A 17,818-nucleotide genomic window follows, 5' to 3' on the forward strand; every position below is an offset into this window, starting at 1 on the left:
TGTGGAAAAGCCCTTAACAGTATTGGGAATGAGATGAGATATGCAAATTTGGTCTTATCAAATAGAGAACTGGATTCGGATGCATTAAGAATTCTCCTAAAATTTGCTAAGCAAAAGAAACAAGCAAATAATTATTGGTGTACTATTTTATTGTACATTGCTTAAATATTTAAATTTTACAAGAAACAAAGTCAATCAGAAAGGGAACCATGCCACATGCACACAAATTCCTCTTCAAAGTTGATTTTCTACAATTGAAATCAACAGGATTGCATCAGAAACTGCAGTGCTTCACTTTAGCTCAATTAGTTTATATATTTAATAGTGAACTGTAGACAGGGCTGCTGAGAAACAAGAGATGTGCTTGTTATCTCTGAAGCATAAAATAACTTTTCAGGAAATGGCCATCCCAATAAAACAGCCCAGTAAAGATTGATCAATAGAATACTGACTGTAACTGTATTTACCTGAAAGAAATGCTACATTTTCTCCAAATAATTTACTTTTAAAATAAATGTTGCCTTACACTAAAAATATGGTAATGAAAGTAAATGAATTTTTCTCATGCTCTTTTGGCAAAGAATGGGTACATTTCAAAGTTGTCCTCTTTTCAAATTAATATTAATTCCTTTCAGATTAATAAAGTAGCTGAAAAGAAAAACTGGAAAAAGGGAGGCGTGAAATGCCCTTGTACTTTATTCTAATCTATTCTACTTTGTTTTTCTTCTGAGTTAGAAAAAAAGGCGGGGAAACCATTTTTTGTTCAGGCCGCACTTTTTCGGCTGTTGAAGTGACAAAAGCCGAGGGTGGGCGGGACACCCCCTTTCCCCCCGTACTACCCCGTTTTCATGGCTGCACGTAGACTCCATACTCTTCTGGTTTACTAATTTGCGGAGGAAGTTGCATAAAGCAATGAACCCCCAACTAACCACATCAGCTGAATTCACACAACTTAGTGGGCTAATTTGTGACCGAAGGGGGTCCTGTGACCGCGTCGACAGGTTTAGTCCTAACCATTTTGCTAGATATCCGTCCCTTCGGTGCCATGAAGTACACGAAGCGAATTGGTCTGACAACCAAATCTTACCTCAATGCTGGCGACTGTCCTCCACAACAAAGGGCAGCCCAAAAGCCGAGTCCTGGTGAATAAATCCTACAATAAAGCGTCGCTGAACACTGCACGCAGGCTGCGCTTAACATCTTGCGGCAGCCCCAACGCGCTGCTATCTGACCTTCTCTTGCTAGCTTCGAAATTCTCGCGGTTGCAAAACAATGCCGCCCGACCGAGGGCGAGGTTCCGCCGCTCCTCCTCTGGCTCCGCTGTCCGTCTCGCACTTCCCTGCCCCGCTGCACTCGAAATCCGTCCCACCTCGAGCTCGCTTTGGCGCACTGGGTACAGCCCTTGGAGTGACGTCACAAAGCCCCGCTCCGGTGAGAACATTGGCCGACCCAGCCTCATAAAAAGGGCTGCGGGGAAGGCGCGGGCGTTAGTGCCGGGTTCGCTGTTTGTTCGCGGGAGTGCAGGTGTTCGGTGCAGCAAGCAGGATGACTCTTCAGGTAATGGAGTAAGGTAGGGCACGGAGAAGAAAGACGACGAAGGGAAAATGGGACTGGGTTTGCATTTGTGGCTTCTGGGCTTCATTGCACATGAAAAGCTAGGTCATGGGCGGGGCTTGGAGGGGGAGAATACGCTTACTTGCTAGAAATCGGCTCGGCTTCGGTTCGTCCTTTAAAAACTACTTTTCCTTCGCTGTGCATGGCTACGTTGACACGGGACACTGATCCACAGACTGGCAAACGCATTTTAATGTGTCCCGTTATGCGAACCGGCCAGTTATTAGTTCCATGTGATGTGCGAACCGCGGTAATTTAGTTAAGTGGGTAAAGTTGGTTCTTTTAACCATGGATGAGGGTTCCTGTGAACACAGCCTATACGTCTACTTTGAGAAAAGTCCAGTTACTTCTATTCTGCATTCAGTAACTTGGGGGAAGCCTCTTGGCCAGTGTTGTCCAAACTTGGCCACTTTAAGATGAGTGGACTTCAACTTCCAGAATTCCCCAGCCAGCATGGCTGGCTGGGGAATTCTGGGAGTTGAAGTCCACTCATCTTAAAGTGGCCAAGTTTGGACAACACTGCTCTTGGCACTCGGCACAGACTGGTGAACTCTACGCTTACCTAATTAGACGGCAGCTCCATTTCTAAAGCTGAAGCAACATAGGACTTTGTTTCAGTGTGCAGGAATTTCTTTTCTCCCTTAGTTGAGAAGGGAGGAAGCCCTGCTGACCTACGATGGACTCCCTCCCTTCTCATGTGTTTTGATCTTTTACACCCTCTTCATCCCAAGTATGTGGGCACAGAAATGGGATTTAATACTTTATGTACAGTATAAATATGGTTCTTAGAAAGGTTTAAGCAGCTGTGACTTTATAATTTCTTCAGCCAGCTTGAATGTGGAGAATCTGGTTGAAGCTCTCAGAGAGGCTACTCCATCCATTGAGAACAGTGTGTGTACTGTATTGAGCCCCATAAGGAGAAAAGGCAGATGTTTAATAGTGAAAAATGTTTACCTAGGCATGATTGCTCTCAAGAGTTGGTGGATTTGCTATGGAGAAGCAAGGATTTGCCTACCAGCTGGATTAGAGCTTTAGTTTTGAATGAAAATGAGGAACAGGAGTGATGGCTGTATCATGCCTTTCACTCCTGGGTTCATGTTCAGAATATAAGAAAAGCCATGCTAAGTGATCAACCCAAAAGCTATTAAATCCAGCCAACAGCCAGGCAGATGCTAATAACACCCTCCTATTCATATTCCCCGCAAGAGAGGCAGTCTGTTTCTGATAGCAACAGCCACATATTTCTATTGTGATTAATAGCCACTGATACCTTTCCTCTCTTTACATTGATGTAATCTCCTTTCCAATTATCACTGCAACTTATGACCATGAGTTGGATTGTTTAACTAAATGCTCAGTACTGTTTCCTGAATCACCCACCATTTTAGCATTGTGTAGAGAGGGAAAAAGTTCCATCCATCTGCTCCACGTCATGTATATTTACCTGCACATTTGGTGTTTTTTTTCTTAGCTAAATAGCCACCAACATTGTCACTTTCCCTTCTAGTATCTTGTCTGCTGTGGTTCCATTTTCAAGCCCTCTATCTTGTGCTGGTTTCTTGGTGCAATCTCCTGCACAGCTGACATGAGTTTTTCCTTAATCTGAGCCTGCCAAAGTTGGAAATAAACAGTATTTCACTTGCTTCTAGAAAATCGAATATAGGTTCCACTTGCGCTACTTGCCACCAGGTCTCCCTCTTGGTCTGACTACATGCAACTTGCTCTTACTTTGCAAATGTCTTCCCTTTCCCTGTCAGCGTATTGAAGTAGTATGGGAAATAAAATTAAAAAGAATGAGAGCAATGTTCTTCTCAGTAGGGAGCATCTGTCTGGGCTTTGTAGTTAAGCAAAGCCAGGTACTTGGATGGGAGACTGCCAGGGAGTAGTGTAAAGTAGACTGGAAAGTTAAAAAAAAAGTTTTAAAAAATCCCTGAAGAAGACAATGTTAAACCATTTTTTTTTTAGTTCTTGCCAAATAAACTGCAGGGTTGTGTCCATGAAGTCACCAGGAGTGAAGTTTAATTCAGCAAAGACATTTTCTTTGTGTTAGAAAGGCAATGATGATGCTATTATAACTCTTTCATCTAGAGATTATTAAATAATGTGGCAGTAAAAGAGCCAATTTAGTGTAGTGGTTAAGGCATCAGGCTACAAACTGGGAGACTGAGTTCTAGTCCCGCCTTAGGTTCAAAGCCAGCTGAGTGACCTTGGGCCAGTCACTCTCCCTCAGCCCTAGGAAGGAGGCAATGGCCAACCATTTCCAAAATCTTGCCAAGAAAACTGCAGGGACATGTCCAGGCAGTCACCTGGAGTCAAGACTGACTCGAAGGCATGCCCCTGCCCCCCAAAAATACCCAAAGCATCTTTACTTAAACTTTAGTAGCTTCAACAAATTATTGGACTATGAAGTTTCAAAACTATTGTTGTGAAATATGCAAAGGTTTTGTTGACAGGTAACATTGAAGATAAGACTGGTTTAAAGATTATAGGACCTTGGCCAGTAGCAGCTTTATTATAATTTCATCTTGATATACTGTAAAAAAAAAAGTAATAATGTCAAAGCAATTTAAACTTAAAAGCGCAATGGAGCTTTAAAAGTGAATATTTTCAAATTTGAATGACAGTGACAGTGGTGCTGGGCATTCCATGGACTCCCCCCTCAGGGAGAAATCAAAGAGAAGATGCTGAAGTAGATCCTTGCAAAATCTGCTGATCCTGCAGCTTCAGCCACTGATCTTTATCCTGCTGCTTAGCAGAAGAACAGAAGGCTGAATGGTGAAGATTGCAAGGTTGGGCTCCCCTAGGAAAGAGCACCTCCCTGAAAGGCGGTCTCATGAGTACCAGCTCAGTCTGGGTGGGACTGGGAACTTGATAAGATAGTATCAGAGGCTGTTGTTGGAGGCAACATTTGTTTCAGCCAGCCTTGAGTTCTGATGCCCAGAATCTTTGATTGTGAATCACTCATCCAGAGCAGCTCTGTATGACCTTTTGGATGTAGCATCTCCATCTACTTATTTCCTAACAGTTGACCTCAACTTCTACCATCTGACTAGTTTCTGTTGCTTTTTGCATCTCTGGGACAAAATGAATGGGTACAAATAAGGAATGTAAATTATTTAAAGGAATAATGACTGTTAATGCCATGTTGACTTCATAAGAGTTATATTTTTAAATCCTCTGTACCTCTTCCTTCTTAGAAGAGCTTATAAGCCTTTTTATCTCTGCAAATTATCATCATGGACTTCCTTCTTTGTCATGGTGCACTAGAAACAAAATGATTGGAATCTGGATTTTACTATTGGTTGTCTACTCGTCTGAAAAATCTTTGCTTGATGTCTTGCTTTTTTTTTTTTTTATCAAGATAGGCTCACTATTAGTAGTACAAGGAGTGGAATGCTGGGCCAGACTAAATGTACACATTGCTTTAACCCATCACAGTCAGGACTCAGGCCTGTAACGGCATTGCTGTGGGAGTGGGGGACAGCAGCCCAGCTGTGGCAGCAGTTTGATGTGGGATTAGGTCTGCATGGAGCCTCATTTTCTCTTCACCCTAAGGAAGGATCCCTACAATTATAGTCAAATGTGAATCTAATCCTGTGTCTCTTAAAAAATATTTTAAAATTACTTAACCTGTGCTTTATTTCCTTTAATGTACAAAAGCGCTGCATCCCTATGAAAACTACCTAGAAACCTACCATTTTTGAGAATTTGTCACATGTCATGGGATCATCTTGTGTTGTCTTCCTGAACCTGGTGCTCAAGAGTCTATTAGATGGAAATTTTGGGTGTTGGGGTCCAGCTTGAGAAAGGCTGATTTAATGCGATTGGCAAAATCACTAAATCATCTTATTTTTATTTACTTGGCCTTGTCCATGTACACAACAGCATGGAATATTTGAATGAATACTAGATATATTGGAAAAATACAGTATAGGATAAGAAAAAGAAAATTAGGAGCATAAAGGACTGAGAAGAGCTCTACTAGATCAGATAAAAGAGCTGTCAGTATGCCCGCTCTTGTTTTCACAGTGGTGTATCTGTGGTTGTAATAAGTGGTTTTAAGAAGAACAAAATATGTGGGGAAGGGTTGTATGCTTTAAAGTCCTTTTGCACAATGGACTTGTGATAAAACTTGTAAATGTTGTATGAAATAGAACTAGGCTATTTTTAACGGAATCCTAAACCTTATTTAAAAGCAATTTTTCTTTTTTCCCATGGGTCATTTTCTTGATTAAATCAAGGCAAAGAGAAGTGAGATTATAAACTCAACTAATAAATCAATGCTGAGTAATTATCCCAGACTTTGCTTGAATGGTTCCTAGAACTTTGAAGTTTGTTCTTTGCCAGTGGCTGTTCAATAATGAATCTAGTTTATCTTTAACAGTAATTCTCCACACGTATAAACCTGCTTTGTATGCATGGCCTCTAGCTCAAAAGGCTGAAGGGAATTCTTGTACTGGCAAAAAAAATAAATAAATGGTACAGGGGGTGTGGTACCACACAACTAGAAAAACAGGAATATTTTACCATACAACTAGAATCAGAAATCAAGTGTTTAGTAAAAATAATGGCAAAAAAAAGTGTTACATTTTAAAATTAAATTTATATCCATTTCCTAAATGGATGACAGTTCAAAGTAAAGATGCTTTTGTTCTTATTTTTGTTTTCTCATCAGGCTGACTTTGAGACTGTTGCAGAAAATGTTAAAAAATTAAAGTCCAAGCCCACAGATGATGAACTAAAGGAACTGTATGGACTCTACAAACAGGCTACTGTAGGAGACATCAACACTGGTAATTTTGTATACATCCTGGAGAAATTGAGTATGAGAGTTCTTTTCCAGAACACACATGATGCTTAATGATTGATGTTCTCCCCTTTGGCAGAGTGTCCTGGGGTATTAGATTTGAAAGGCCGAGCCAAATGGGAGGCCTGGAACTTGAAGAAAGGTTAGTCTTACTCTCAACAATACTGGTTTGTTTTTTCCTGATAAAAAGCAAGGCGCAGTAGTAACTGCTGATTTTCCATTCCAGGTATGTCAAAAGAAGATGCGATGAAAGCTTACATTTCTAAAGCAAATGAAATGATCCAGAAATACGGAATGTAGAATTCTCTCAAACACTTCACCTCCAAGTAGCTCATGGGTACTTCAAAAACTATGTTATTAATTTCAATGTCTGGCATAAAATTTAACTTGTAACGAGTTCATTGTGCACATTATGACATTGTGCTTGTTTACAATACATTTTCTAACTTAATACATAACTTGTTTCAATCAGTTCTTAAGATTCTACGTTACAATGACAGAGTCTTGTGGTACTTTAAAGTCTCAAAAGATTTATAATAGCATGTGCTTTTGTGATCACCATCTGCTTCATCAGATGTGTGGAACAGAATTCTGAGAGAATAGTTCTATAATATACACACAGAGAGTGATTATTGCTGGTGAGAGAAGGTTGGGATAGTAAATGACAGGTCAGAAATAGTGACAATTGCAGAATAATTCATTGTCATTAACAAAAACAGTTCTTGGGTGAGACACAAACTTGCATTTATGAGGTACTTATATTCAGTATGATAAGGAATCTTGGTCTCTCTTTCATTTGTGAGAAATATCATTAAGTCTTATATTGCTAATGATAACTCTCCTAATGAATTCTATCTGTGCCATTTCACAGTCTTTATAATTCCATTTCTCAAGAATAGCCATATTGAAGTCATGATAGTGCTGAAAAGTTTCAACACTATCATGACATCAATACCATCAAACACCATTGCTCTTCAGTCAAATTTGTTTTGACTATTTTAATTTTGTTTCCAGATTGGCTAATTTGTCCATTGTAAATTATAGAAAATTGCTGAAAAGTAGTGACATGCTCCATATTGGAGATGAGATGGTGTATTATCACTTTGAACTAGCACTGTCACAGTGAATCTGGGCATGGAGTTGCTTTCTGGTTTCTATATAATTACACCATGTTTTCTGCTAATTAGCAGCTAATTGTGGGCAAATCCAGTAGTAATACTCAAGGCCTGTAAAAGAAAAGTGTCATTGATTGTCCACATATCAGTCTTTTCATTGTCATAATTCTGGTAGTTTTATTCTACAATATTTTATTTTTATTATTTATTCATCAAATTTGTCACCACCCATCTCATGAAATGACTCTGGGCAGTTTACAAGAAGATAAAAAATCATTAAAATACAACATAAAAACAATAAATTCCAAGAAGATAGAAAATTGGCAAATAATTCCAGGGAGCATCATCAGGGGACTAACCACCCCTAGGGGCGGTTAGAGCCCATATCACCCCATGCACACTGACAGAGCCAGGTCTTTAATCTTTTCGGAAAGCCGGGAGGGTAGCACCCTAAGCCCCCCAGGCACTCCAGTTCCCCCAAATCCCAACCCCCCACCTTCCCTAGTTAGGGGACCCTCCATCCAATCATACAGCAAGCACCCAACCAATCAATCAAGGGGGTTTGATGGGCTCCCAGGCACTTCAGCTCTCTTCAATATTCTTGTACAATTACTTGCATTTCCAGGGATGTTAAATCCAGAATTAAATGGAGCAAAGGTATGGAAAAGCAAATAGATGCATTATCAAAGCCTCTGAATAGGGTTGTGAGGAAAAGCAAATAGATGCATTATCAAAGCTTTTGAACAGGGTTGCAGGAAGCATCATTTCTGTAAGCTGCTATTCAAAAGACTGATGCCAAATTTTGGTGGCACAATTTTGGGGAGCTCTACAAACTTCAAGAAAAAATCAGAGCTGTATGCAAGCTGGGTTCTCACTTTTGTTTTAAGCAGAGATACCAAAGACTGTATGTGGTAATTAGGTACAGTTGATATTAGGAACAACATAGAATTTCTAGTATAGATCTTGCAACTCTCAGAATGCACTGTGGAGATATTATAGCATTGTCTTGGATATTAAGGAGAATTAGACCTGGTTAATACATGGATGGGAAACCTCCAGAAAATGCTATGGCTGTAGGCTAAACTAGGACAAACCATTTATGTATTGTTGCCAGGAAAATTTCATGGATGTGTGTCTGCATTCAACAAGAGTCGGCCTCAACTTGAAAGAGACATTACCTTTATATTGGGGATTTCATGTGAAGCCAACCAGATGTCTTCCAGATGTATTAAAACTGAAACTCTCAAGCTAGTTAGAAAGACCATCAGTGTTATATTAAAGTGTCCATGTAGTTCCAGAAGTTGAGCATGACTCAAGGATGTCTTTACTTTTATCACATTAGAAAGCTAACACATTGGCTGTTTGGCTAATTTATTGTTGAATGTGTCATGCAAACACATTTTAGTCTAATGTGTTGCATCAACCCACCCTATGTAGTTCATGTTTTTTGTATTATGGGAATCTAAAACAGTAGTCTAATTAAGCAAGGATATTATGGAAACTCAACCATTTGGTGTCTAACGAGGAGGGTCTTTTCCCCCTTTTCCACAAGCTTTTTCTTTGCAAAGAAATTTGTTGCACAGAAAGGTTTGACTTACAGTTGCAAATACAATCTCCACTCTTTTCACTTTAAACATCTACATTTTATTAATTTGCTTTATACTATCTATATCCAGATTATATGGTTGGATGCATATGTAGTTTTGGCTATTAATAAATAATAACAGGTAAACAGTCCTAGCAATCACTAAGTTATATCAGCTCTAAGTATTCAGAATGCCATAATTTAATTGTAACTTGGTGAGAAGTAGGGAACAGAAGTTAAAAAAAAAAAAAAAAGGAATAGCATGAAGTGCAAATGGTTGCAGACTGATGCTTTTTAAGATGAGCAGGAAAGTGACCTGTTTGCCTGGTGCATTTAACCCTTTTTGGAATGCCTGTCTGGATTTTTTGCTTTCTTCTCAACTGAATATTTTCACTCACATCTCCATCCAGTTGTGTTTCATTCTTAATGTAATTTTTTCTTCCTCTTAAGCTTGGCTTTTTCCCTGCTTGGAAGGAGAGAAATATGTATCTGTACAAGTTTTTGTATATGAATCAGAAGGGCAGATGAGGCTCAAATAATTTTATGAATGGAACACTTTATTTAAATAGCAATTTAATTGGTTCAAATTCATTTAATCTTTGATTTTGTTTCAGCTATGCCAGTGTGGCCGTAAACACACACGTATGTACAAATATACATGCACATATACACATATGATCTACAGGTAGTCCTTGGGTTACAATGGCAATTGGGACTGGAATTTCAATCACTAAGCGATGCAGTCGTAAAGCGCAACATCACGTGACCACATCACTTAGCGATGGCAAATCCGGCAGTCCCTGCTGCCATCATTAAGCAAGGACTATGCGGATCATTAAGTGGGGACCTCACATTATCACAATGTGGGAAGAGGCACTGAAACCACATCCCAGGCAAGCAGGCCAGTGGGTAAGAGCTGTGGGCCAGTGACTGACGGAGGGGGATGCTATGGAATGTAGGCAGGCAGGTGCTGTGGGCAGGTGCTACAGAATGTGGGTGGGCCCTACGGAGGAAAGGTGGGTGCCATAGGTGGGCACTGTGGAGTACCGGTGGGCGGGTGTTATGGAGTACAAGATCCCCATGCTGTCCAGGGGCTCCTCAGGAGCAAAACCGGAGTGACTTTCGACCTTTCTGGGAGCTGAAGTCCACACATCTTGAAATTGCCAAGGTTGAGAAATCCTGGAGTAATTAGAGTACACCTACCCTTCATAAAGGAACAATGCATGTATGCACAGATGAATGAAGTTCACACTTTTTGGTCTTTATTTCAAGAAGAAATTGCATTATTGATAGAGCTTCAAATTTATTATACAAAGAGTGCATGCTGTCCTGAGAATCATACTGAGCTTATACATTTGCAGTGACAAGAATATACAGTATTTTTAATTATCATTTCTTCCAGTTTATAGAAAAGCCTCTGAGTTTAAACAATCCCACTGTATGGAACAGAAGAGCAGCCCCAAGGTACCTGAAATAAACTCACAAGCATTCTAATACTTCCCTTGATTACTTTTAAAAGCAAGAAATTATAAAAACTATGATATGCATTTCATTTAGAAAGGAAACATGATTCCTGCAATGGATGCTCAAAACCTTTCCACTTTGTTTTCCACTGAAGTAAACCAAAGCGAGCTTCCCCAATGTGTACTTCTGAAAGCACCAACTTGTAAAAAACTGAATTAAACTCATTTAAATATTATCTTGTATCCTTTATTGCTAGTAGGGTTACATATTAAACTTTTTTTCTATGGAAAAACTATGGATTCAATCATCTTGCATTTTTGAAGCTTAGTTTATCATTGCATAGTTCTAATCATATTTTGCATTGCTGTTGCAGACTTAAAGAAAATTGCATTGTTACTGCAGTAGAATTTTGCATTATTTATGCCTAGTTTATATAGTAACTGTCATTAAATACCATGTCCACTTCAGTCACTCCTTTTAGGTAAGGTTTTCATTCCTCAAATTTTCAGTAGATATGATAATATAAAAAAATGGCACTGGAACTCCAGTTTTTTTTTTCTACAGCTGGGCTGTGGTCATTAATTTTACCATGTCTTGAAAAGTTTGGAACAATTCCTTACATAAATTTTCTGCATTTGTGTCTGGGCATGACTTCCAGGCAGTACAGGAAACAACAATCCTACCAGAGGAAACATGAAACACAACTATTTAGATAAACGCCATTTTAAAAAATCAATGAGTTTCAGTTGGGTATACACAAAGTACTGGGCACCTAAATAATCACAGTTTTACAAGGTACAATTACTACACATCCTAATCATGGGCAGATGGATTTATGCTATAATATTGGAATGAAAGACTCTTCCTGACGTGTTTCACACTGAACATCAACATGAAGAAATAACTACCTTCAAATCAGAGAAAAGGGCTTTAAAAATGATGTAGAGTGAAATACTTATCACCAGTATTTTACATAATAATGTTTAGCATATTAAGCTCCTAAAATATTGGCCAGCACATTACTCCTAATGTAAGCAGCAGAAATAGAGAGCAAGACAAGAAATCAGCACTATGGAATGAACAAGACCTGGTTAGGAAGCTGAATTTTAAAACTAAAATATGGATGCACTTATATGAATTATGGTTTACTGAGTTAACCCAACTGGATTCATAACACCACACTGAACCAATGAACTAATCACTCTGCTACATTCATACAATGGAATGAGTCACAAACCATCTAACCCAGTTTAGGTTAGTGGGTTATGTGAAGGCACACATAGAGTAGATCACATAATTGACAGAATGGATAGATATGAAGACATTCCAGGAGAAAGAGTAATCATATTTAAAACTCTACATTAAAGAAAGTTAAGAGTGCCTGTAAGGCCACCTGTGAAGGCAAGCTTTCTTTATTGAAATAGTACAGTAGTCTCTCCCACACTGATGCATAACTCAAAAGAATTTTTTATTTGGAGTAATGCTAATGGTATCCTTACCTGTCATCTCTAATTCTGTAGAAAAAGCCATAACCATGCTTCACCATTGGAACAACGCTTCCCGCAATTCTTGTGTACCCTACCAGGCTAGTTGAAAGCACAAAATTTCCACCTCCCCCACTGCAAATTGAAAGAAGAACAAAATAAGAAGACATGTAAAAAATAAGACCTACAGATTCAACCTAGGAGCAGGGTGAAATAAATACAATTGCTTTCCTTGCTAAGATTAAAGGACTACACTGGAATAAATGAATGGGCTTCAGCTCTCAAAGTTATATTATAAAGACTTCTGAACAACCTTGTTAGTGGAAAAAGTGGATTATTTATTCCACAACAATGATTTAAAAGAGGTGCAACTCCTTAGTCACTGGAAGCTACTGGCGCTATGAACATTCGTCCCATCACCAAAACAACATTCTCAGCTCCTACGATGAGCAATTACTTGTCCATTTATCTTCTCAACTCCAATACAAGTAGTCCTCATTTAGCCACTGCATCGTTTAGTGCCCGTTTGCAGTTACAATGGTGATGGAAAAGTAACTTTACGACCAATCCTCGCATTTACAACCTTCACAGGTCTGTAAAGCAAAGGAAAGGTGAAGCATAAGCACAGCTGCCATTTCACTTAGCAACCACTTCACTTAATGACTGAGTTGCCAATTCCAATTGTGGCCACTAAATGAGGACTACCTGTAAAACCTGATGATTCAGTTTGGTATAGGTTTAATGCTAAAGATAAATCTAAATTTAAGACTTTTCAATACCTTCTAGTGAAAGCAGGATCTAAGAAGAGTTCTGGCATTGGAAGGTTGTGTTCTTTGGCCAGGAGCTGGAGGCCTAAAAAGTGACGGTCAAAGCCTGTTTGAGAAATATAAAATTCCTCTGTATAAAATGCATTGCACAATTCTCTTGCTCTTGGCCAGCAGAAATAGCTAATTATATCCTCTTGTGAAAAATTAATAGTGGGCAAAGTACTCAATCACTTGATCAGCGTTTATTCTATTCAGCCTGTTGAACTTGTGAGAGCAGCAGAAAGGATGGATTGAGAATTGTGCTGGATGGAAAGTGATGCCAGTTGAGCTTACAGGGAGTCCCTGGGTTAAGAATGAGATCTGTTCCTAAGTCTGTCTTTAACTCAAATTTGTATGTATGTTGGAACTTGTTCTTACGAACAGGCTGCCTATTACTAAAAATGGTGGACAGCATTCTCCTTCCTTGAGCGAGCAAGCCATTGAAGTTCCTCAATGTTTTCATGAACCACTGAAAACTGCTAAAAACAGGCTGTATATTAAAAACGTACGGCTTCGGAGGTTCATGAAAACATTGCGCAGCTTCAACAGTTTGTTGGCTCGAGGAAGAACGCCATCCAGCATTTTTAGTAATAGGCAGCCCATTCATAAGTACGAGGTGTCCATAAATCAGATGTTCTTAATCCAGGGACTGCCTGTATTGTATACATTAATTTGTGGCCCTACTCAGCAGTATGTTATAATTAGAGCCAGAGTGGGAAGAAAATAAATCACAGAAAGGAAAAAGATATTAATGCCAAGATGCACAACTACTTCTAGGTCAAGGTTTACACATGGCCTTTAAGTGGAGTCCTGTGGGCCATACTTCTAAAAGAAGAAGATTGGGTTGGAAAAAAACTTTCATTTAATTGTCATTTAAATATAATTAAAATTAAACAAAGAATACTATTACTCTCAAGGGGTAGATTTAAAAATTTCCCTCTTCCGTTACATTAAAAATTAGTTTGATAATTTGAGTCCTTGGGATGTATCTCTCTGCTTCTGTGAAATAAAAAAATGTACCTCTTCCATTCTCACACTCTTTCATCAGTTTATTATGTCTTGCAAATGCCTTTAACATAAGTTGTTTTCGTTGGCCTTGCTGCAGAAAACAAGAAAAACAAAATTATTGCACCCAAACAACTTACATCTAAACATTTCTTTGGAAAATAGCATAAGGCAGCAGAAGGAAAAAAAAAAATAGTACATCCCTGTAATTTCCTCAAAATGTGTTGTTGAAATTCCCCATGTACCTTAATTACTTGCAGTCCTAAAGCAAAATAATAATCTATTAATTCAAAATATTTGCTTCTCCAAAGTTTATTCACTCAGTCGGGCTGCACTGCTCCTTTTTACAGACACGTACTAACCTGTCTGAGAAAGGAGAATCCATCTCCAAACCACAGAACTTGGTTTATTGACAGTAAATGCATTTAGTGATACCACTGAAGACTTGTCCACGTACCACTTAAATGTACATCTTATAAGCTGTTTTTGAAGCATAATATCTGATGCCTGTATGATGGCATTTCCATGAAATGTTACGTAGACAGGAAGAAGGGCCAAGATAGATCAGCTGCCATTTGGGTTCTCCTATCCCTCAATTATCATCTGTCTCTTCCATCTGCTTGCAATAGGAGATAGGAAGCAGAGTGACTCTATCAGTTCAGCTGAGTAACCACCACCAGCTATGTGACCTTCCTTGCTGAGAGTTGAAGCTCCACATCAGATTAGGGAAAGCTGCTCTTAAAACATGAAGGATGATCCAGCCATCATTAACAACATGGAAATAAGGTTAATGTTGTGCTTAATTTGCTCCCACTGAAATCAGGGTGATCCAGAAGTATGTAACATGATTATATCCCAAATAACTAAAACTATGTTTTACATATCTAGAAACCATGAATGGTGGGGAAGAAGTTACTTTTTGCATGTAAGGTCATACATAACGTGGTATATGCACAATCAACATTGGTTAAGATATTTAATGCAAATACATTATTTCCTCTAAGTAAAAAATCTAGTTAACAGAAATAACATGGTGAAACATAACTCTGCTGTTAAAAAGGAATAAAAGCATCCATGAGGAGGAGATTCAGTTTCTTGTTTCAAAAGGGACTTTCTACAAGTTTTATTTCATACTGAACAAGATTGCTTTAGTATCTGAACTTTCTCCCATGCTGAGAACTAATGAATTCTGTTTATGAAATGATGTATCATTATCAGGTAAGATGGCATCCACTAGATGTTGACCCTCTATGACATACAAGAGTGAAGACATCTTTGATTATTCTAGAATCATATCAGCTCTTTGTACCAAACACAAAATAAGTAAGGTCAGAAATTTTTAAAGTCTCTTTAACTACAATACTTACAGTGAATGTAGGGTCTAGCATGGATTTACACCATTCAATTGCTTCTGTGGTGCATGGTCTCATAGTCTCTGTCCGGCCATGATAAAATTTTCTGGTTGTAGCAGTTTCATAACAGCAACCAGGGCTAGAAAACAGATGGTAAGCCTATTACTTAACTGTTTTAACCACTCAAAGGATAGACATGTAAAAACCCTGCTGTCCATCCAAATAAGAAATTATTTTGTAACAAAAAAAGTATGTGAAGCAAAGAAGTTCTACTCCACTTTTTGAAACTTAATTAAAAAATGATTTACTTCTATCTGGCCTTCACAAGGCAACTTAGTATAAACATATTTATAGAAATAAAACTGAGGATATAATAAAATACAAACCGCGTCAGATAAAGGGATACTAACATGAAGAATAGTGCATATAGGAATGGCAAAAATATAAAAGGAATGAAGAAACTAGATTTTTGGATTAAGTCTGTACTACTGGCAAAACAATATACAAATGAAGGAGAAGAGAAGAAAAGTATAAAAGGCATTTATTTGATAATTCTAAGAAATATGTAAAGTGTGAATACAGATGAGAAAATCATTTCCATCTATCTGCAAACTTGCACAAAGGCTCCATAAATTATACAGGCAGTGCCTGGGTTAAGAACGTCCAGTTTAAGGACAACCCATAGTTAAGAATGGAGCCTACTGTAGCAAAGTTTGAGTTAAATACACAATGATTCAAGTTAAATACATAATGGTTTGAGTTCATTACCCAATACTACTTTTACAGTATTACACAATAATACTGTTCCGGCTTATGTATAAATTCAACTTAAGGACAGATCTTGGGAATGGAACTCATTCTTAAACTGGGGACTACCTGTACTCTATATGTATTTAATACATTGACCAATAAAAATATTTAATAATTGTTTAAAAATTATTCTTACTGTCCATGACATCTGTAATAGGTTAATTGTAGGGCAATCTGAACAAATGTATCAGGATGAAGGTGCTGTTTCTTAATCAGTGCTTTCCCAAAAGATGTAAAAGCATAATTCACAAGCTCTAAGTCAGATGTCTGAGAAGAGAAAAATAATGCAATTTCAGAGAATTAACGGAGGAAAATTTTCTCCAATTTGTAATTACAAAGAACTGATAGCATCTAGCAAAGGTCAAGAATCAAGACTTTAGAATCTCTGATTGATGACTGTTACCATGCTATTGATAGAAAATGGTAGTAACCTCAGGCTATAACAATGAAAACTGGTACCCTAAAGTCATGCTTATCACCTGGGCATATGAAAAAAGCACAGTTCTGCCTCAATGTCCTACATCCAAGGAACTATCTGATACAAAATCTCCCAGGATGGAACCGGGCTGCAGTGCAGACAGGTGGCAAACCAAATTAGCAATTCACCAGCTGTGCATAGAAAGATTTCTGTTTTGCTTCATCCTTACCCACTTCACATAATGGAACCAAAGAGAATGCACTAATACCATTCATAAATATGTGACTTACAAAAAAAGCTACATGCATACCAGGTTGTAATATTTCTCCTTCGCATGAGCAATGTCATTTAGCACCTTCTGATCCAGCTTAAACACAAGCTCCTCCGGCCGAGGGATATCCCGCACTTTGTCCGATCCCTGTTTTTTTGTTTGAAATAAGAATAGAGAGAACCATCAAATTTATCTGACAAAGGAGGGGAATTTTATCAATTGGAAAATGATGGAACTACAATTAATAGCATACCTTCCATCTTCCTTCTGCTTCAGCAATCTTGGAATCCATATAAGAGCAGAGGGCTACCAAAACCATGGCATCAAAAGGAGAATGCTGGAATATATGTATAAGATAAAAACTACTCCATAGAGCAATAAATGTTTGAATCAATGTCACTTTTTAATTTTTTTCTATTACAGCCACAGATAAGCTATAACACTGCTGGCCAAGCTAGCTGGGGCTATTGGGAACTGTAATTCAGCAGCATGTCACATGTTACCTATCTGTGTTCAATAGTCTTTTTCTAGAAGAGTTGCTCATAATTTGGTCATATCAGTGATATTTCTTATCTAGTAATTAAGATTGTAGCACAGTAACAAAATGAAAAAATCCTTTATAAGTTATGATTTACAAATACATGTGCATTTACTGCTACATTAAAACAAGCTTAGATATTTCTTAAGATTGCTGATTGTAATGTTTCTAGGACACAACACAAAAAATTTGAGAAATGCAAAAGATACAAACTCACATCACAGTTTGATGCAAAAGAACCATTTGAGAAGGCAATGAAATTATAGGATTTGTCTCCCCAGCGTACTGCTGGATCTCCTGCTAGTGCCAACTTGGTGATCTAAATCAAGAATTAACATTATTAGTTCTGAAAGAAAAATCTGCCAAACTGCCTTTCAAAGTCTCAAAAGATTTCAGGGGGGAAACACTCACTGGGATAATCTATTTCTCATGTCTTCTGGCATCATTGCAGGGTGAAGTGTGACAGCAAGATCTCCATCTACTACTGAGTTCCTCACCTCCAATACTACCTCCTGCAGTGTCCATTCAATTTGATAACTGCTTTTTAAA

The 17,818-nt window shown here is 38.2% G+C and overlaps 2 protein-coding genes across 3 annotated transcripts in view; one reads left to right on the forward strand and one right to left on the reverse strand.

The window, feature by feature from the left end:
- The first annotated feature begins 1,398 nt into the window (after positions 1 to 1,398).
- Positions 1,399 to 6,879, forward strand: ACBD7 (acyl-CoA binding domain containing 7). Its single transcript, XM_007424706.4, has 4 exons — positions 1,399 to 1,557; positions 6,290 to 6,407; positions 6,501 to 6,563; positions 6,648 to 6,879. The coding sequence occupies exons 1-4, from the start codon at positions 1,546 to 1,548 to the stop codon at positions 6,719 to 6,721; spliced, it is 267 nt and encodes an 88-aa protein (XP_007424768.1). The 5' UTR covers positions 1,399 to 1,545; the 3' UTR covers positions 6,722 to 6,879.
- Positions 6,880 to 10,361: 3,482 nt separating this feature from the next.
- The window catches only part of CROT (carnitine O-octanoyltransferase), a 30,487-nt gene continuing 23,030 nt past the window's right edge, over positions 10,362 to 17,818 (reverse strand). Inside the window, exons 9-17 of one of the 2 annotated variants that reach the window (XM_088150480.1) lie at positions 17,487 to 17,588; positions 16,985 to 17,068; positions 16,771 to 16,878; positions 16,179 to 16,309; positions 15,248 to 15,371; positions 13,896 to 13,974; positions 12,849 to 12,921; positions 12,085 to 12,204; positions 10,362 to 11,264 (exon numbers count right to left, since the gene is read on the reverse strand). In XM_088150480.1, coding sequence (XP_088006606.1) covers positions 11,144 to 11,264; positions 12,085 to 12,204; positions 12,849 to 12,921; positions 13,896 to 13,974; positions 15,248 to 15,371; positions 16,179 to 16,309; positions 16,771 to 16,878; positions 16,985 to 17,068; positions 17,487 to 17,588 — 942 coding nt within the window. In that variant the 3' untranslated portion in view covers positions 10,362 to 11,143. Of the gene's footprint in view, positions 11,265 to 12,084; positions 12,205 to 12,848; positions 12,943 to 13,895; positions 13,975 to 15,247; positions 15,372 to 16,178; positions 16,310 to 16,770; positions 16,879 to 16,984; positions 17,069 to 17,486; positions 17,589 to 17,818 lie in introns of both variants that reach the window. The other variant, XM_007424705.3, reaches the window with a different exon arrangement.

Source organism: Python bivittatus, unplaced genomic scaffold (genome assembly GCF_059951505.1).
Source record: "Python bivittatus isolate LINGU-HERP-01145 unplaced genomic scaffold, Pbiv_v1 ctg000610_np1212, whole genome shotgun sequence".
In the NCBI taxonomy this organism is placed as follows: domain Eukaryota; kingdom Metazoa; phylum Chordata; class Lepidosauria; order Squamata; family Pythonidae; genus Python; species Python bivittatus.